At 36.3% G+C, this 21,615-nt stretch overlaps 1 protein-coding gene across 1 annotated transcript; it reads left to right on the top strand.

The window, feature by feature from the left end:
• The first annotated feature begins 352 nt into the window (after positions 1-352).
• Positions 353-20,051, top strand: LOC144969357 (uncharacterized). The gene is made up of 8 exons (XM_078908467.1): positions 353-517; positions 3,248-3,336; positions 3,676-3,714; positions 5,650-5,700; positions 9,044-9,088; positions 13,173-13,220; positions 13,608-13,791; positions 15,684-20,051. The coding sequence occupies exons 1-7, from the start codon at positions 370-372 to the stop codon at positions 13,635-13,637; spliced, it is 450 nt and encodes a 149-aa protein (XP_078764593.1). The 5' UTR covers positions 353-369; the 3' UTR covers positions 13,638-13,791; positions 15,684-20,051.
• Positions 20,052-21,615: the final 1,564 nt, after the last annotated feature.

Here is a 21,615-nt window from a genome sequence, read left to right as displayed (position 1 = left end):
TTGTCTTTTTGTACTCAGTGGCTTGTCTCATAGGCGAGCTATAGTGGGACAAAAAGCCAGCTGGGGGCGTCACCCCAGCGAGGCACAAGCTAGCACAAGTGAGACAACTTTTTTTGGCGGGTTAAAGTGCGCATGCGTCAATGCAGAATTACCAGTTTGGCAAAAAAAAACGATTTTAACTGGGTTCGATAGTTTGGTATTTGGGGAGTCTTTTGCTAAAATTAAGTGTAATTTTACCTAAATGATAGATAATTATAAAGTATTGACCGCATGACAAACAATGAGAATTTTTATTATATTATATATGCATTTTTGCAAAAAAGAAAGCGATATCTATAATATTTGTCCTTTTTCCAAAAGTAGTATGGCATGTTTTATAAAAATAAGCTCACAACCCTGGCACATCTACCCGCCCTTTTCAATCTCAAGATGGCGCCATTAGTAGGTATCAAATTCGAGTCAGGGGAAAAAATTAATTTCCCCTGCTCGGAGGCCGAGTTTGATCTCCTAAACAATGGTGAGCTTGATGTATTATTTTGTTGTTGTTGTTTATATCTTGTTTAATGCATCCTCTAGTTGATTGGCACTATTATTTTCGTCGGAATACTTTTGCTTTCGCCTTAGCCGTAACCAATGTGAATGGGATTTTTAGTTTGTTTACAAGTGTCTATTTTCAAACTATAACCACACATCACATAGCGAAAGGAATAGCTCCATTTGTGTATAGGTAGTAAAGAGAGAAGAATAAATGCTCGAATCTATGGAAAAAGCTGAGTTTTTTGAGATGTTATTGGATTGAATTCCCCATTAAAAGTGTTTAAAAAAAGGGCAGCCGCTGAGTCGGCGGAACCGAATCTTGTTTTCACGTTCAAAGTCGAAGTGTCGGGGCAAAAAAAAAAGGAAACCGCAATCGCACCTTTCATAGTGGCAATGTTTTAAAATCGGTACTACCGCAAACTCGGGGACCCAAATAATTTTGGGGTTTTGGGAGGGGGGAAACTTTCTTAAAATTTTTTTGGGGGGTTTGTGGGAGGGGGGGGGGGGACTTTAAAAAAAAAAAGTCTCTCTCCTCCCAAAACCCCTACTAGACTTTAAAAAAAAAAAGTTTTCCCCCCTCCCAAACCCCCAGAATTATTTGGGTCCCCGAGTTTGCGGTATTACTATTACCTTAAAATTGGTTGGGTTGAATGAAAATAAAGCTGTCTAGACAGGTTCGTCAAGCCCATTAATAGGCTGTGATTATCCCCAGGGTATTAAGTATTATTAATATTAACAGAGTTATTCGACACCCGAGTCGCGCATGTGCATTTTGAGAATTAGCTATGCGGGTGGTTGGATGGGGGTATCACCCTTGAATCATATACCTATGATGTTCGCATGGGTGTACGATCCGATAGTGATGTCGTTTCTTCTTTTTACTAGCCTATCCTGCTTCTTAGGTTTGTGATTGTATTTTTGACAGGGGATATTTTTTTTTCTGTAAATCTTCTGTCTGTTGGTTCTTGGTTATTTATAGTTTAGGTTATGATTTTGATTACATTTGTACTATTTTTGTTAGATTGCTTGTTTTTTGTTTCAGCGGTCTCTCATATAACCTCAATTGTGTTGGAAGAGACCTAAAGCAACAAACAAAAAAAAAGAATTAGCTACTCTCAACGACTTCTGTCGTGTGAATTTATCAGCATGGTGGTAGTAGGGCTAAATGAGTTGTCTGAAATTGTCTAAACAAATAATAGACAGAATGTCGTGTGAGCTACTTGTTGGATGGAATCTTAATGACACGAAAGCTTAGTTTGTTGAGAGGAGCATAGTGGTTGAGCTGCTTGACTCTTAATTGGAAGTTCTTGGGTTCAAAGCCCAATGGGGAAGCTTATTTTTTCAATACTATTTTTTTTTCCTACTATTTTATTATTTTAAAAAATTTTCCTTTATATTTTAAAGCTTATTTATTGATTTTTTAAATATATTATTGTTCTTATTATTATCATTCTATCATTTTCTTCATTTTTTTTCTAATTATTATTAATATATTATTATTACTTTTGTCTGTCAAATAAACATTGTTGTCACAATAGTTAATTTATGAAGGTCATTACAGTCATGGGGAAAATTTCTGAGCACCACGTTTTACACCTGAGTACGGAGAGAGAATGCGAGCTTTTTCCAACAACTCAACTTTTCGCTGTCCACAGCGGGACGACTCGATGAGCTCATTTTGCAATGGTAAAACATTTTAAATCCAAAGCAAAACATTCGCCTTACAACAATGCTTTTGAATATTCCAGAGAGAGTGTGTATTAGGAGAGAAACCGAGAGTGATAAAATTTGCGCAGTTTTTTCTGTTTTTTTTTTATAGAGGAAATTAACAGAAAACAACAACAGACTAAAATTAAGACTCAACTTTTCAGTGTGCCGAATTATCTGGTGACAAAATACACCCGAATTTCAGGTGTCGAATTACGCTCCCTAATATTAATGCCACTTTGTGTCACTACCGTCACTCTGTGGCAGTTAAAAGTACATATGCATAGTTGACTGACACGGCCCTTGGCAATTCGCGCTACCCTAATAATAATATATCCAAATAATAATGATGCTAATAACAAATAACACACTTATGTAGAGTTAGAGTAATTAATTTACAGCAATGATAGAACTTTCCATCCTCGTGAGGGACATCAACTCGCGAACACTGCTTCAAATAAAATTTTCTTTCACTGTCAGACCCTTAAATAACTCTTGCCATGTAAAAAAAAGTGTGTTTAAATCTCAGTCCATTCTCCCCCTGTTGCTTCATACGAGGGATACCAATTGATCCTCGGGATCGGGTTAGGATAGAATTGTTTGATTTTAAAATTTTAATTTCCTTCGTATAGCTGGAGGTCCATTAATTATTATCTTCTTATCTGCAGTGAATGTGGATCACTTATCTAATATTTTTTTCTGTCAAATTTTCTCCAACTATGAAAGGTCATTAAGAAGGGGTTTTTTTGTGATACTTGTGTATCTTTTTCAATATTTGATTTATTTAGTAGCTTGCTTGAAATGATTTAAATAGTTATTACCATTGCAATCATTTCTTCTTCACTTTAAGGTGTTCGATGAACTGAAAAGAATTAGAATTTTTTATCAAAAACCAAAGTGGCTCCATGTCTTGGTAGACAAGAATAGGGGTAGTGTCTAGATAACAAAATTTCTTGGCCTTATCATTTATCGTTTTAAAGAATATTTCTTTTTCCTTTTTCAGAGAGTGCTTGGTGCCACATCAGCTCCTTTTTGAAACAGCGTGGTCGACATGGTGGGGCTGTTGTTGAAATTTGTCCTGGTGATATTCGGGTGAGCTATGTAAACAGTATATGTCTATAGTCAAGCTAATCCATACTTTGATCAGAAAATCTGTGGTTTAACGTGAGGACTGGACCATGAAAGCATGTTCAGCTGTGTCAAACAAAAGTCGTAAGTGTGCCTTACTGGCATCACATCCCATCAATTGAATAAGACTATCAGTATTTTAACAATTCAATGAAACTGCGGAGGGACTAAAGAGAGTGCTGTAAAACAAATTTGAACAGTGTTTTAAATATTTTGTCCTCTTCTGCCTCCGAATAATAAATAGAAAGTTTTAATTTTATTCGCAATGCAGACTAATTATTATTGCAATCCTCTCATCCGCAGAACCCCAGTATATTGTTGTGTGTGAGGGTGTCCAGACTGGTAAGGAGTATGAATGAATGATTTGTTACTATATAATGATTGTGTATTTATCATGATTCCTTAGTATGAGATTGAGGTCAAATTTTTGGATATCATCGGAGATAGAGATGTTTTGGTGGCCAAATTTGACAATTCTTATTCTTTGAGGCCTAAACTTTAGGACAAGATGGGTAAAGCTGACTGATAATTTGTTAAGATATGATGTTTAGCTGTTGTGACATCTAATTATTATAATCCTGATTAAACATCGTAAAAGTATACTGATGAAATTGATGTGTAATCAGTATCAGGTAGACTTGGATCTTATCTGTACATTTACTTACCTGTGAATAAACGAATTATCAGTGGATAAATGGGTAATTTAATAATATAGTATAAAATAACAGTTGGAGCATATACTGCTCATTGAGAATAATATTACGAGTGAAAGTTGTAGGGGTGCCAACTTGAAATTCTTAATACACATCTATGGTAATGCGATCGTATAGTAAATGGTCATTACAGTTTCTAATTTATTTTTATTTTTCAAAGTACTGGCTGCTGTATGCAACAAGATTACTCTTTGATGACTCCGCCAGTTGCCACTTTAACTGTTACAAAAGAATTATCGGTTGGTATAAATTAATGTTACCAGCTTCATATCTAAATTGTTGGTGGCTTCAACAGAAGACTACTTTGGCACCCTTATAGTCAATCACTTCATCTTAATTGATAATGGTCCCATGCATATGGAACATATTTGAATCACGGGACACATATAAAACTGTCGGTGACAATACTGCAGCATATAGCCAGTACTATAGTTATTTGTGTAACGCAGCCGTCTCTCTCTCTCTCTCTCTCCACTTCGCTGCGCACCGTGGCAATCAAGAAGATTCCCAGTCCTCCTCTCGCTTGCTTCACCCTGTTGGTTCTGAGGTTGGTAGCTCACATGCATTGGCAGTGTATCTTATCTTCATGTCTTCACGTACCAATTTGACATTTTGCCATGTCTTTGTAGTTTCTCCAACTTACATTTCTCGACATCAATATTCCTTTGTAATTTATAATTATTCATCTGAACATTGCCAGCAAGATTTTATGTAACAGCGAATATTCGTTTCGGCACCCAAATGGATGTCTTTGGTTGAGTTTTGTTTTGCTGCCATCTGAATTCCTTTACTTCACCTGCAAGAAAGAGATCATTGAGTCGCTTTCTCCTTAAGACATAGAAGAAATACAATTTCAAAAAATAATCAATTCAGCAACATGCCTGAAACATTTGTAGATCGCGGAAGCGACATTGGAAGTTCCTCAGGGTAGTTTCACTTTATATTATTTTAATCGTGGATCTTTTCTTAGATGTTTGTTAAATTTATTTTTTCAATTTTTGTGTTTGTAGAGCAAACCTTGATTGATTGGTAAAGGTTTAAAATTTCCTAATAATTTTTGGTTGTCCACTAGATTGTACTTTGAAAAGTAGTGGTAATTGTGGCTCCATTCTAAGAACACTTATCCTTACTGAACGTTTTTATCACTAAAGAAGCAAAAGTAAAACAACTATTCCCTCCCTTTATGCTCAGACAGCCTACTTGGTTTGTGAGTACTAACAATATTCTTTTAAAGGCATATTAGATTGATACATCTAACATAATGTTTTGACATGTCATACTATTATCAATTTCTGTTGAGGTCGCCGATGATTAAGATAAATTTTCAGACAATTTTAGAAAACACGATTTACAGGTCTGATTCTGCATTACGTGATTGTACTTTAGACGAGAGACAAACTCCCTCATATCTTGTTTTTAGAATAGAGCAATTTTGTCTTCTTTTTTTCCTTTTTTTCTTTTTACATGCATCATATTCGTGAAAGTGAATTATATTTGTTGTTTTATTTTTGCTAAGGGTGGAAATGTTGTAATCACAAATTTACTCTATCATTCACAAATACAGTGGCACAACCCTCGGACAGACAGACAGAGACGCAGCAGTCATCAGAAGCAGGTAATGAATAATACACCATTGCATATGCTCTGCATAGAACAGTGATTTCAGTGCTCCTCAGAAGCAATCAAATGTTAGATAATTTCAGTTGTGAGTGATTTCTTTTTTTTTTTTTTCTTCTTCTTCATTGGAACTTGCTGCATCCCCGAATGGACTCCACCCTGCTTCCCGACGTTATAGTCATAATTTTTCAGGTGGGCTGCGAGAAAGATGTTCAGGGGTAGTGGGACGATTTTTCTTTTTTAGGGGCATTGGATTTTCTAAGTGGAGCCAGTGAACTAAACATTTTTTTCCTCAATCATATATTAGACCTGCATGTGTGTCGACAATCACGGTCGTTGCGATCTCCCGGATCACTTTTTTTTATTGCTAAAGTAATCTGATTGCGAGTGACGTCAATATTGTCGGCACTCTCAAGCGCTCGTTTGGTAATTATCGGGAAACTTCGCTAGTCTCTGGTTTGACCGCAACTCTTCACTGTCTGAAAAACGAGAAGTGTGTCGGTATAATCGAGCTTGCGCAGTTCGTTAACTTTCGTTTTCATACTTTCGGTATTGCATTCAAATAACTTTTGTTTTTCAATTGAACGTTGCTACATTTCAATTTTATTCGCTCTATCAATAAACTTTCTGGATTTGTCGTTATATATTTTACATTATTTTTTTGTTATCATGCCTGAACAATTCTTTGACCGTTCGTCGGCACAAGGAACTCACTCAACCCTAGCCCTAACTGAAACTGATTCCAGTCTGTAGGTAGACAGGTGCCGATTAGCCATTGGACAAGTGAAGCGCAACTTTGGGTTAAAATTTGAATAACACAATTTCACATAATCACTGTTGCCGTTGCATTATTTTTCACAGTATATGAACGGCTCTGGTATCATTTTAAAGGGCAGAGATCAAGATTTCTTTTGATGTGATAGAAATCAATGTTGACGACATATTGTATCCAAAATTATAATTTGATTAAAATGTCATTTTAAAACTTTTGAAATCTTTTTCAAAATTGAGATAGCAAAAAAATAAAAGTGAAGGCATCTAGATGATTCATTTGTCTATGTCTATATCAAATTTCATAAAGATTGAAGACAGTACAGTATGTTTAATGTTGACAAGTGACCAACCCTTTTTTTTTCTATGCTTAAATCCCGTTTTAATCAGTATTCACCTTATCGAGAGGCTGTCCAGTGGGAGGAATTCTCAATCAATTTTGAGCTTTTTGTAAGAGTAAATTTAGAGTAGTAAAATCATCATAACTTTGGAACCGTTTATCCTAGATCCAAAAGTAAGGTATCTTATTAAATGTTTTTTAAAGGCCTATCTGTCTATGTAAAAAAAAAATTATTAGTTTTTATTTTTGATAAAATATCAAACTACCACTCTACCTCCATGCTGTCCCTTCTCCCTATAAATTTTTGGTACTTTTTAACATTTTAAAATAAATATATTCTGTAGGACAATCCAAAAGAAAATGTATATAAGTGCTGAGTTACAAAATAAAAGATCCGGTAATGCGATATGTGTGAAAAAGTTCAGACAATTTGGTCAGGACTCACATGCAGGTCTAATATATATATATCGGTTTGTAAACATTTGCGTGTATTCCTCTTAGTGGGGCTCAATGTGTCTTGATGGAACTTTAAGTAGGTACTGCAAACGCTCTTATCGAGTCATGGCTTTATTGGCAAACCGAGCATTTCAACTCAAATCGTCACTCTCTTTTTCTCATTTTCAGTCCGTCAAATAAAACGTGTTTGGTATCAAATTAAATCTTAAATCTTCATCTTTTTAAAAATGTTTATGCTTTTTTCATAGGATTTGCTGTTATTTCATGGCTTAGAGTTGAAGAAGAGGAGTAAACTCTGATTTTGGAACGGCGCTCCGCTACTCGAACACCATAACTGACCGTCGTCTTTTCTCTCCGCCCGGCTGGTCGCGTCAGCGCTATTAATAGTAACGTCAATGGCTGCATCGGAAAGAAAATTGAACAAGCTTTCATTCGATACCAGATTCGCATTTTTATGATTTAAGTCTGAATTAAAAACTTTAAATTGATTTGAAAATTTGGACGATTCTGGTATCAAAAGAGTTTAAAATCTCAGCTTTAAAATGATGTATACGAAAGCAAGATTTATAGCTTTGCGTTCACCAGCCAACTGAAAACAAAACTACAACTGCAACATTTGCCGTATTCACTTCACTCGTACCCCGGCTCAGGCAAGGGGCACAAAAATATCGCTATTTCGTAACTTCGCGTTGAAATTGACAATTTTGGCTTTGTCAGATACTTTGGGAGCAAATTATTTCTATTTTACTTAGAGTTGAGCTCAGGAAAAAAATACACATATTGTTTATAAAAAGATGTGTATTGTTAGAAAGTTACAGAGGTCTGGCTTGAATATTTATGAAAATGCGGCATTTTGAAAACGGACAAAACGTTGCTTTCAAAGCAGCCAAATTTGGGCGATTTTCTACAAATTTAGAAATGACATATCTTTTAACATTTTTAACCAATTTTAATAATTTTTATACCATTTTAATCAGGACAAAATGTTATACCTATTGAATGCAACTTAAGGACAATTATATAATCTAAATTTGGGTTTTCCGTACCTACTTTAAGGTGACCTCAAACTAATTACACGGATAGATAGTGTGCTCTAATCTGTTTCCTGTTGCAATCCTTCCCCTTTGTCTTACTCTTTCTTGTTTGCTTTGAAGTTGTAAATCTAGGATCTTTTTACTATCCCATTTTATTCCTTTTCCTGGCACTGAAATGACCTAAATGTGTCACAAGAACTGTAAAACCCGTTAAAAAAAACATTATTTCCCCAGTGTAAACGCATCTTTTGTCTTTGTTGTCTTCTATCCCCCTATATGTTTTCCAACTTGCTTTCTGTCTTTGTCTTGGAATAAGATTGCTTGGTTTTGTCCTGGCCCTGGCTGAGAGGGAAACAGTCCAATGTGTAGTTAATTTTGGGAGATGAAATTTTTTTCCTTGTAAATCATCTCTCTGTTGTGCATCGTATTATGATTTGTAAACATTTGAGTGGGACCTGTGCTTGTGTCTGGATGAGATAGGTGATCTCAAACTAAGTACTTTGATTGTGTGCTCTTGGAGTCTACATCTGTTTCCTATTTGAACCAATTCCCCTTTTGTCTTCCCTATTCTTGGGTGCTTTAATTGTAATTCTCAAACTTATGTTCCCATTTTCTTACTTTTTACTGGCGCTGATATGACCTTTATGTGTTCTGTCGTAAAATCCTTAAATACAAAATAAATTTGTTTCAATTTTGCTATGGACAGAAAGGTATAAATAAATTTACTCTATCGTCCACAGTACCAGAGCCAGAACCCTCCGGAAGTGAACAGTTGCTGGAAACGGGTAATGAATACAGTAATGCATATGCTCCATTTTAGAACAGCAAATTCAGTCTACCTCACTCAGGTTCAGCAGAGACCTTTAACATTCAAGTTTTTTATATATATATATATATATGTGTGTGTGTGTTTGTGTGACCCCTCGCCTTAAAGCGGTATTAAGTTGGGATTTGGAAAACGAAAATTTTGTTCCTAAAGGACATACACTCCAGTACAGTTTCCTCAAACTCCTCGGGTGTGCAAAATGGTTTGAGGAAACTGTGCCTTGTCATAACGATTTGATGTATTCTTGTAAATTTTTAGTCAATCATGTGATATCAGTCCCATTCAAATATTTTAAAAAGGGAAGAAATAATTAACATAACTAATTGGGAATATTCCAGAGTGTCGCGCATAGCCTATGGGTTGTCTATACAGTGGATATGTTGCTACGGTTAGGTGAATATTTTTTAGAATTGTCTTATGTGAACCTGTGTATTTTTGTACAGCTTTTGTGAAAGTATTCTTTTGCTTTCCAATCAGTCATGATCTCAAAGCAGGCCTGTAAATCTTCCGACTATTGTCAGATTTCCAACTACGATTTTGCTCTATATATTCTGAAAATAAAAGTTTTATTTCGTTCCTCGAAAGAAAAGATTTTTTCCGCTGCGAACGCCGACTTAGAAAAAGAAACTTTATTTGTTCCACCAAAGACAAAGCAAATAGGACCATCTGTCAGCTATATTATCGTGCCACCTACACGCTCTGCTAGCCGTGGATGTATTCACTGCCTGCTTACAACTAGCGCGCACAGCGTGTGACGGATCGTTTCTCTCTATTTTGTTACAGACACACATGCATTTCTCCATCTCTCATTTCTCCTCCCAATGGTCTCTTTGGTTCAGTCTAAATGTCAACCGGAAAAAAATAATTATTTTTCCTAGGAAGGTCTCAGCAGTGGTAGGCTATTCTTTAATTTTTCTCTTTCCTCCTTCACATACGACTGCACCACCTCCTCCTTTTCTTCTTCTTGAATTAATCCAAATAAACGAAAGAATCGGCTGAGAAATTATACACAAACATGCAGGAGCGAAGATAAAGCAGCTTCTCATGTCTAGCACTAGATGCACATCTTTCTAAATGGTAGGAATTGTTCTCTTTCTTTCATACAACTAGCTCGGACCTGGGCCCAGAAATGTGTGTACTCTCTCAAATAATTGGGATTTATTTTTTTTTGGTACCATAAAATGACCTCATCATAAATGAGTTGGAGAAAGTGACAGGATTTGACTACAGGCCTGTAAATCTTCCGTCTATTGTCGGATTTCTGACAGTACAATTTTGCTGTTCAGTGCTAATATATATTTCTTTAAAATAATAGTAAAAATAAAATTCGTAACGTCAAAGAACAGAACCAATAAAAAAAAGAAAATAAAAGTTTTATTTCGTTCCTCGAAAATAATAGATTTTATTCCGTTTTAAATACCGACTTAAAAGAAAAAACATAACAAATATAACATTTGTCGCAACCAGGGCTGGCGAGTCGAAGTCGGTTGTTTGTGGTTGGAGTCGGAGTCGGCTTTAGAAGTCCCGACTCAGACTCCTTACCACTTTCAGACATTGCATTTTTATATCATTCAATGTGTAATATTTTAGATACTAGATATAGATAGTATCCAGGCCTATAGAATTTTAATGATACAATATCAAATATGAATCGGCTTGTATTGTTATAATACATATACTGGGGAAAAGCTAAAAGTAGCTGCGAGTGTTGGTTGCATATTATTACCTATTAATACTATGCTTGAGGAGTCGGAGTCGGTTTAAAAATAACTAGACTCCGCCAGCCCTGGTCGCATCAAAGACCAAACAAAATTTGTCGTTTATCAGTTATAATATTATCATGTCACCCACACGCTCCGCTAGACGTGTATGTATTCATTGCCTGGCTATTGTACCACAGCCAGCGAGAGTGGGTCGCAAAGTTCGCGCGAGTCGTCTTCACACACACACACACACCTAGTCAGTAAATAACGCACGCACAGAAGTGTGTCGGACCGGAGGGTCTCTCTCTATTTTGCTACCGACACACATGCATATCTCTGGTTCTTATTTCTGTCTCTATATTTCTTTGGTTCCTTCCAGATGTGAGACGGAATAAAAAATAATGCGAAATAATTATTTTCTTCGAAATATATATTCTTCTTCGAAAGCTCTCACACCACCGCACCACCATCTCTTCTTCTTCGTCGTCGTCGTCTTCTTCTATAAGAATTAATCCAAGTAAACGAAAGAATCGGCGTAAACACAAACAGGAGCGAAGATACGCAGGTTCCTGTTTTAAGCATGAGATACACATCCTTCAAAAAGGTTGGAATTGTTCTCTTCCTTTCATTTTACGACTAGCTCAGACCTGTGCCCTCAAATAATTGGGATTTTTTTTGGTACCGTAAAATAAGGACATCGTTATAAATAAGTAGGGAAAGTGACCTAATTTGACTAGTCAATTGACGTGTCATATCTGTGTTGTGTCCATATTTTTGTCCTGTTGTGTCTATTTTTGCGTGTTCAAAAAGTTCAGACAATTTTTTCACCAATCATTTACAGGCCTGCCAAAGTTAGTCAACTTTAACTGTCACTGAGTGATGAATTTCACTGTTCGCTATTCCAAAATTGACCACATTTGCATGGTGGAGAGTAAAATTGTTGAAAAAAGTAAAATGCAAATGCTGGAAGTACGGTATATGGCCTTTTTCTTAAATAGAAACTTATACAAGTGCAACTAGAACTATCTTGATTGGCTCCTTTTGTAGACAAACTGGTTAACCGTTTCTTCACTGATTGGGTACCTAATAAGAAAAAATGTGATAATTGATTAATTCCAATGCCCATCAGTTTCTGCCAGTGTCTCACTCTTGCATTCGTGCTGTTCACTGTCATTGTTAAACTTCAATTCCTTCGTTTTCCTCATCTTTGGATTGTGCACAAGGCCACGGGACTGCCGATAAATTTTCTCAATGGTCTTAGAATGTTGAAATATGCTCTCACGCACAATGTAAGGGTTTGTGGTTTGAAGTTTGAGCTGTCGCATTGATAAAGATGTGAGGAATTAGTTGAATTGGTCATTGCTGTAAATATAATTTGCTGTTTCGGTTAGTTTTAAAGTATGGATTTTTTACGTTATGGTATGATTTTAGGAGTGCTTGTACTTAATCAGTTGGAAAGCTTAAGTCTTTACTAATACTATAGCTGGAATGACCCTTTTTTTAAAAGTCACCATATAAATGCCTTGCTTATTTGGCATTTCTTCTACTCCTACAAGGCACACTTTAGTAATAGAAATGCATTGTCTCTTATATTTCCTTTTTTATACTTCATTCATTTATTTTTAAAACCATGTCTGCGGTGTTTTCAGTCAATTTTTCTACTGCTCACTTACCGGTCTATTGATGGGAGGGGCAGTGAGAGTCACTGGTATGTTACGTTATACTTTTTTTATTTTTTTTTTTCCGATACTGACTATTTCACATTTTCATGCTGAGTTTTTATTACCTGATTGGCAGGTCTGGCTTATTACTTATGCCTTTTTTTAAAAATCTAAATCACTAGAAACAAGAGACAAGTAAGACAACTGACATTTTTATTTTTTTAAAACATATTAGATGGTACATCCAACATACTTTTACCAATTTCTACTGAGGTCGTGGATGGTTGAAATAAATTTTCAGACAATTTACAGGCCTGTTGGGATGCGTTTGCTTTAAGGCACTAGTCCGTGCATCACACTTATGTATTCACTGTCTCATCACACCCCTTTTTCCCATCATCTTGAAAACCCTGGAATAACCATATATATTAATCGGTTGTCAAGGGCTTGCACTGTAGTGTGTTGATACAATTAACCTTCAGGTGGTTATTAAATGGCAACTTTTGGTGTATTTTTCTTGATAATTTAGGGTATTTTGCATGTGTTATGTCATGAGGGAGTTTAGGTTATATAAAGTGTTGATATGTACTTGTTAATTTTACAATTCAACGACCTGTTTTGTTTTTGTTTTTTGTCCTTCCATTTGTTACTACTTAATGTCCATGTCTCTCTCTTACAGTTGCTGATTGTGATCCGGATTCCCCTCCATTGCCAAATGGAAACAAAAGTAAGCCAGTGCATATGGTAGCACATTCATTATCTATTTGACAAATTAGGGAGTGGATAATGGTGTAAGACTTGTCATCGTGGCCGCAAAATTTTCAATTTTCCCCAATTGTGGCTAAATTATTTTTTGGGGTTTCCCTTTTCCCTCCCTCCCTATTTCTTTAATGTTACTGCTACGTCCATGCATTGTGAAGTAAAGAGAAATTGAGATTAGTCCATTTTAAAAATTATTTCTCTTGTTAATTTTATACTGATGATACCTCCCAATGGTTGCTATGAAAATAACCATGATGATGATAATAATGAAGGTTAGTGTTAATAATGTTAATAAGACTCCAGTGTCAATTGCAAATGTTTTTCCTAATCTTGGCATCCTTTTTTGTTCCAGGTTGGAGTGTCACCAGAGTGCGCCTCTTAATTGCTTTATTTGAGGAACATCGGCATATGTTAACTAATAATTTAGTTAAAAAGAAAGATGTATGGCGGATTATTTCTGAACGTTTAAATGCCACTGGGGGGGCCCAGTTCTCCTACTTAGAGGTGGACAAAAAGTGGAGGAGCCTTAAGGCCAGGTAAAGTATTTTAATTATTTACATGGCCTGTTGCATTTCATTTGTTCATTTTTAATGTTTTCATTTGTCATTCCACTTTTCATGGATATTCCGGGGTAAAGATTTTCCAGATCTAGATTTCCCAGGCTGTGTCCTCATCATGGATCCGGGGTATAATAAAGCTGTGAAGAGGTCAATACAGTTTCATACCTGCCAAACACCCCGATAAAATCGGATTTACCCCGATTTTTTTCTTGATTTTACCTCACCCGCTGAATTTTGGGAAACCCTGATTTTTTAATTAATTGGGGGAAAAAAAATTTTTTTATTTTAAATATCAGTGGAGCACACCGTATTTTTTTCCTCTTGACATTGCTTACCCCTATTTCTTTTTGAAGACGCATCCTATTTCTTTCACTATGAGTTGGCAGGTATGCAGATTGTATGTCTGATTAGTTCCTTCACAGGAAAGAAAGAATTCAGGAATCGTAGTCGGATGACCGCAAAGTAATTAGGAATGTTCCACAGCGCTACGCATAGCGCATGGGCCGTTATATTAACGATGAATATATTGCCAAGGCTAAGCGACGCTTTTTAGAATTGCCGTGTCTGAACACATCCCAGTATATTTTCACACAGCCTTTGTGAAATTATTTTTTCACTTTCCAAACCTGTCATTGTAGCCTATTTTAGCTGAGCCGCTGAGCGATAAATTTCACTATTTCATCTGCTGTTGCTTTGCTCAAGCGAGCTTGCTGTTTACTATTCATTTCGATTCTTTGGATTTTTCCACTATGACGAATTACGAAGAGTTTGTCAATTTTTATAGGGCTCATTTATTACAGGTCTACACTGCTACAACCACTATCACTACTACTACTATTTCGTTTTATTTGTTTGTTGTTGTGCTGACGAAGGGTTTGTACCTGAAACACCCGTTGTCTGTATTGTTCCTACCGATGCCTCTCCATCATCACTCTTACGTTAGTACTTTCAGGACCCCAGGCTTCAGGTAGCCCCCACCAACGCTACACCATGGGGAAGCATTTAAGTGCCGTCGTTACATATATTTACTGAAAACATTACACACAAGCATTCTCAAACAATATTTACACCCCTAAACTTGTCTCACATTATTTTTTTTTGTGGGGGAAAAAAACGATCCAAACAAACACGAATAAGAAGTAGATATGTCTGTGCTCCTCGGATGTGCAGCTGGAAAGTTTACACATTTCTATGACGTTTTGTGGTACGTTTCCGGGGAATTCCCAGTTAAAAATAGTTTGATCTCTGTAGTCTTAGACTTCGCACACGTAGTCCGAGACTTGATAGTCTGGGACAAAGTCTCACTCCATGAATAGCTTACTTTTCGTATTCTCTGTCTACAATGATGAACGAACCACTTTGGCTTCAAATACATGAAAGGACTGCTTCAAATGTCACCATGATGTCTAAGACTCTTAGAGTAAAACATGTTTCTGTTACACTGTCATTCTTCAAGTAAAATAGCTAATTTTATTTGAAATCACAACCGGCAGTCGATCCGAAAGCCCTGTGACCTTAGAATTTATTATTTGTTCACAAATACGAGAGAAATATTGTTTTTTTCTCCTGGCTTACTTAGACATCACAATCACATAAGCAGTTGACACATTCATAAAAAGATGATTAAACCACTAAAAATGATGGAACTTGCTGAAGCCCCACAGTCAGTCTGTAGTAGTCAGTCATTAGCAATATTTTGAAGGCTTAATATTTAAAAGTCTTGGGTTACTTGAATAGTATATTAACACAAAGTTATGAGATTGTTTTGCTGATCTTACATTATCTTAAATTGGATGGGAAAGAAATAACATAAGAACAATGCCCTGTTTCCAATTAATACTATGATGTTGAAAATATTTGTTTTTCAGAGCAGAACTTTTGCGTGACCACAATGTCATTGTCGACCAACTTGACAAAAAAGACTGTGCAATACTACTGCTGGACCTAAGTGCTGCGATCAACACTGGATCAATTAGTACTAGACCTAATGCTCTCTCTCTTTCTATATACTTTCTATCTTTCTTTTCTTTCTTTCTTTCTTTTTTTTTTTTTTTTTTTTTCTACATTCTTTCTTTCTCTGTCTCCCTCTCCTCCCCTCTCTCTTTCTTTTATTTTCTACCACCTTCCCCTTCTCTCTCTCTTTTTATTCCTTCTTTCTCTCGCTCACTCACCTCCTCTCCCCGTCTATCTCTCTCTTCTTCTTCCTCCCTCCCCTCTCTCTCTCTCTCAATTATAGCTAAAGTAAACAAAGACACTGGGAAACAATATATATATTTATATATTTCCAGAAAACGATTACAATTACATGTATAATGTTCATTACGAATAATATGCACGCTTATCAATGATATTTGTGTCCAATAGCATTTATGATCATGGTTGCTATTCATTGGTTTTGTTTTCATCCTCTTTGATGTCTGGCCCAACAGTAAATATTTTCCTCTGATGGAACAGTTTGGTGGCCTTCAGCAGTTGCATCTTGGTATAGACAGTGGCGATGGTCTTGATCAATTTTATGTGATCAGCCTCAATGCCCATTCCATTGTCAAAGAAGGGGTATTTCAGTGATGGGAAAAGGCGTGTGTGCCTTGACTGTTGCCATCGTTTGCATGTACAGCAAGTCCATGAAGTGGTTTGACGGTAGACCGTCCACTGCTGTTGTGCTGGGCACGATTGTAATGGAATATCTTTTCATCTCTCTGTATGGTTTCTTGGATACATGTCAATGGTATTTTGAGGCTGCCGCTATTTTTTCGCTGCAAAAATTTCCTTTGTGGCAATGCACAGCAACTACCAAAGAGAGCGCTGGAACATTGACAATTTTTTTTTTTTTTTTTAATCTTAAAATTAATTATCTTGGGTATAATCTCCACGGGTGTCCATCTCGATTGGTTCCTAGTACATTCCCCATTATTACAACCTCCACACTGTATCATCAGCATCAACTGTATGATTTGGAAATTGTTAGGCAATTGTCTGTAACAATGGTTGGAGAAAAATGTCTTTTTTTTTTTTTTTTTTTGTTTTGTTTTTTTTTTTCTTTTTTTTTTTTGAGGTCATTTATTCTCACCAGTCGTGGAGTTATTCAGGTAATATTTTATTTTTAGACCAGTGAGTAACCATACTTTTCTCTTGATATCAGATGTTTGTCTTTTAAGGCATTACTATTGCGTGGCATATTGTTCCTGAAATTTAAAATTGAGGATTGGCATGCCTGACATTGGTTCCACCGTATAAAGGAGGGGGACATTAACTTTAATGATATATTGATACAAGCAGTGTTAAATTTTCTGCATTTAAGTTTAAAATGTATTTCATTGCACTGATATCTATGGAGCAGGAGGAAGCTGGGTGTTGCTTGGCTTTTTCCCTCCTACCTAATTTGGGTTGTTTTGTTGGTCCAGGGCTGAATCACAGTACACCAATTTTATTGAAGCATTTAATGTCCCCTTTTATACTTTATAAATTTTATTTCATTTCAGGTATAAGAAAATTGTGGATAGTCACAATTCTACTGGACAGGGGCGTACGGCTTGGATCCATCTCGAGGAGATGGATCGCCTGTTTACTAAAGACCCTGTTGTGTACCCCCCCTGTGTAATCACTGCAGGTGTCTCTACATCGACTCATAAGAGTTCCAGTTCTCTCTCCTCCTCACCATCAGCTGGCCAAAAGAAAGGACCAGTGCAATCCTCTGCGGCCTCAACTGCCTTACACACTATTAAAAAACATAACAGGAAGATGGTTGCGCAGCTTAAAAGGATTGCGGACAGTGAGGAGAGGAGGAATGAATTATTTGAAATGTATTTAAATAAATTGTAAGTACCTATTGCGGGTCTGTAAATCCTCAGGCAGTTGCCTGAAATCAGATAATCCATTATTCTCTACTTCAGAGGACATAATGTTAGACCTAGATAAATTTAAAGACATTATTGGAAACAGTCGTCCAAATTAGAATTAAAAATTACGGCGAACGTAAGTTTGTGGATAACAATATTGAAGCATATAGCCAGTGTGCTGAAGCTATTTTTTTATATATTTTTTTTAATTGAGCTTTTATATAGCGCAATATCCACTAAATGTGCTCAAAGAGTTTTACAAGGGGTCCCTGGTCAACAGCAACATTTATCATGTAGGACGGAACATGGCATGACGCCTGTTAGTTTAGGCGATATTACAATTTTTCGGACAAATACAGCGCTGTTAACAGCCAGGTCCTCATTTTACACCTGAGTATGGTGAGAGAATGTGAGTAAAGAGCCTTTTCCAAGGACTCAACTATGCGCCGAGCGCGATGCTCGGACCCAGGACTTTCCAATCCGAAAGCGAGTGTCATACAACAAGACCACATAGCCACAGCTATCTATCTTTCTCTCTCTGTTTTTTGGGTTTTTTTTATTTCGTTCGCTGCTTGCTGGCTGTGTACCGTGGCCATCAGGGAGCTAAAAACACTTTTAATATTAGTTTTGATCACTAAAAAGGCAGATAAGACAACTATCCTCTCCTTTTATGCTCTGCCAGACTACTTGATTTGTGAGTGCTAACAATATCTTTTAAAATCATATTAGATTGATACACGATGTTTGACATGTCCTGCTATTATCAATGTCTGTTGAGGTCACAAATTTTTAAAATAAATTTTCAGACAATTTTGGGAAAGATGATTTACAGGCCTGTATTATGAACTGGACTCTGACTTGTTAGATATGCTGATGTACATATTTTCCCTTTGTTTTTGTTGTTTTTTTTTGGTATAATTTTTCTGTACAGTTAATGTTTTCCATACTTTTGATATTCAGTTTTATAAATTGTGAATGTGAGGGTTTTTGAGAGAGAGAGAAATCAATTTAATTTTGGGGTTCCTGACCTCCCATAGTGGGCAGGGAGGCTCTTACTGTGTCTTCTGTCCTGGCCCTGGCTGCTAGGGAAACAGTCAAGTCTATACCTAGTTAGTTTTGGGAGATGATATTGTTTTCCTTATAAATCACCTCTCTGTTATGCACTGTATTATGTTTTGTTTACGTATTATACATGATTTGTAAACATTTGAGTGTATCCCTCGCAGTACTGGGTGGGGTTCCTGACCTCCCATAGTTGGCAGGGAGGTACTTACTGTGTCTTCTATCCTCTTATATCTGTTTTCCAACTTGCTTTCTGTCTTTGTATTGGAATGATATTTCTTAGTTTTGTCCTGGCCCCGGCCGGTTGGCCTTACTGAGAGGGAAACAGTCAAATGCATAGTTATTATTTTGGGAGATGACATTTTTTCCCTTGTAAATCATCTATGTTATTTTTAATGTATAATGAACTGTAAGCATTTGAGTGTATTCCTCTTTGTTGGATCGTGTACTTGTGTCTGGGTGAGACTTATAGGTGATCCCAAAGTACATTGGTGGTATGCTATTGGAATCTACGTCTCATCCCTATTTGTTCGCAGTTCCCCTTTGTCTTCCTTTCTCTTGGGTGCTTTAATTGTAATTCTAGAACTTTCTACTATCCCATTTTCTTCCTTTTTACTGGCGCTGATGGAACCTGAAGTGTTGCAAGCGCCGTAAAACCCTTAAAGACAAACAGTGGGCAGTTGTGCTTTGGTATGGATGAGACTTTTAGGTGATCTCAAACTAAGGCTTCGATAGTGTGCTCTTGGAATCTACATTTGTTTCCTACTTGAACCAATTCCCCTTTGTTTTACCTTTTCTTGGGTGCCTTACTTTTTACTATCTCATTTTCTTCCTTTTTACTGGCGCTGAAATGACCTAAATGTGTCGCAAGTCCCGTAAAACCCTTTAAAACAAAACATGAAGTATACTTTACATTTTTTAATGTTTCAATATAATGTTTACATTACAATTTGACAAAATGAAATTATTGACATTATTTATTTTATTTTTAATTTTGTATATCATATTCTTTACCGGTAATATTTTCAATATTTTTGGTTAAATTTTACAAATTGTGAGTGTGAGAATTTTTGAGAGAGCGAAATCAATTTTACTTTTTACAATGAATCATGGGGCATATTAACACGATGTATACTCTGAATTTTCTAGGTCATGTTTCAATATAATGTTTACATTTTTAAAATTAACAAAATGGAGTTATCTAGATATGTTATTGGTATGTTGAAATGATTTATTTTATATAACTGATGTTTTCAATAGTGTGGGTATGTAAGTTTTAGTGATTGAGAGTGAAAGAGCGTGTCATTTTGTTATAATAAATCTTGTGACATGTTATTTCCTGAGTTGTTTTCGCTTTGTTTCGGTATGTTCGTTACCATTGACAAAATGGGATTAAAGTGACAAAAAGCTAGAAATGGATTATTGTGGGTTGGTCTTGCATTTTCTTGGTGTTTTAATTCTCATTCTAGAACTGTTTACTGTCCCATTTTCTTCCTTTTTACTGGCGCTGATATGACCTAAATGTGTTGCAAGCGCCGTAAAACACTTAACTTAAAAACAATCATGAGTCGCTCATCTGGATGTGAAAGATTCATTCAGTACAAGTGAGTGATGGTCTCTCATCACTTGTGTTCCTAGAATTAGAAACTTGCCAAAAAGCCATTTTATGACTCTTAAAAAAAAAAAAGTTTGTGGAAACCCCTACCACACTTGCAATATTTTCAACGTTGCGGTAACGGAATTATAAAGATGTCATCTGCATTTTTTGCCAAATTGGGACCTAAAAGTTGCCGAGAACTAAGCGTTTCAGTCAAAATTAATACACAATACAGAAAAAATATATATATAAAAGACTATTACATTTAAGTTTAAGGAGGCTACATTTATTACAATGTTGTTACAAAAATTTTAAAGGAGTGTAGAGTGTAGCTTCCTTGGTTTGGGCCCAGGCAAAGCTGCAACATTTCTCAAGTTTCGCACTTTTTTTTCCGTTATTTTGTTTTCGCTTCTTTTTTTTCTTGCGATTTGCCAATTTTGGGAAATTGCGGCCGCAAAAAATGCAGATGACAGATAAAGGGTATGTTCCTGGGTGGGGTTCCCGACCTCCCAAAGTGGGCAGGGAGGCACTTGGTCTTCTATTCCCCTCGGTCTATACATATGTTTTCCAACATGTTATTGTCTTTGTCTTGGGACGAGATTACGTTGGTACTTACTGTGTGGGGATCCTGACCTCCCATAGTGGGCAGGGAGGTACATGCTGTGTCTTCTATCCCCCCATACCCGTTTCCCAATTTTTTCCTGTCATTGTCTTGGAATGAGATTACTTAGTTTTGTCCTGATCCTTGGCTGGGAGGGAAACAGTCGAAGTCGAATGTATAGTTATGGTTTTGGGAGATATTTTTTTCCTTGTAAATCATCTCTCTGTTATGCATTGTATTATGTTGAGTTTACATATTATATTATATGATTGGTAAACATTTGAGTGTATTCCTCTTAGTTGGGACCTGTGCTTGTGTCTGGATGAGACTTTTACTTTTAGGTGATTTCAAACTAAGTACATTGGTGGTATGCTCTTGGAATCTACATCTGATCCCTATTTGTTTTCAATTCCTTTTTGTCTTACTTTTTCTTGGGTGCTTTAATTGTAATTCTAGAACTTTTTACTATCCCATTTTCTTCCTTTTTACTGGCGCTGATATAACCTAAATGTGTTGCAAGCGCCGTAAAACCCTTAAAAACAAACAACGTAGGTACTTGGATTTTGTCCTGTAAATCATCTCTCTGATTTGCACCGTATCATTTTTGCTTTACATATATGACTGGTAAACATTTGAAGGTGTTCCTCTTAGTGGGGGCCCGTGCTTGTGTCGAGATGAGACATTTGGGTGATCTCAAAGTA

This window comes from Berghia stephanieae, chromosome 3 (assembly GCF_034508935.2).
Source record: "Berghia stephanieae isolate SIO BIC M18660-M18661 chromosome 3, UCSD_Bste_1.3, whole genome shotgun sequence".
NCBI lineage: Eukaryota > Metazoa > Mollusca > Gastropoda > Nudibranchia > Aeolidiidae > Berghia > Berghia stephanieae.
The sequence above is the reverse complement of the archived record's forward strand: the minus strand, read 5'-3'. Positions and strand labels throughout refer to the sequence as shown.

Coding starts and splice junctions, on each gene's coding strand:
- LOC144969357 (XM_078908467.1), top strand. CDS start 370: ATGTTTTATAAAAATAAGCTCACAACCCTGGCACATCTACCCGCCCTT. Junction 3,337..3,675: donor TTTGTCCTGGTGATATTCGG/GTGAGCTATGTA, acceptor TCTCATCCGCAG/AACCCCAGTATATTGTTGTG. Junction 5,701..9,043: donor GCAGCAGTCATCAGAAGCAG/GTAATGAATAAT, acceptor TATCGTCCACAG/TACCAGAGCCAGAACCCTCC.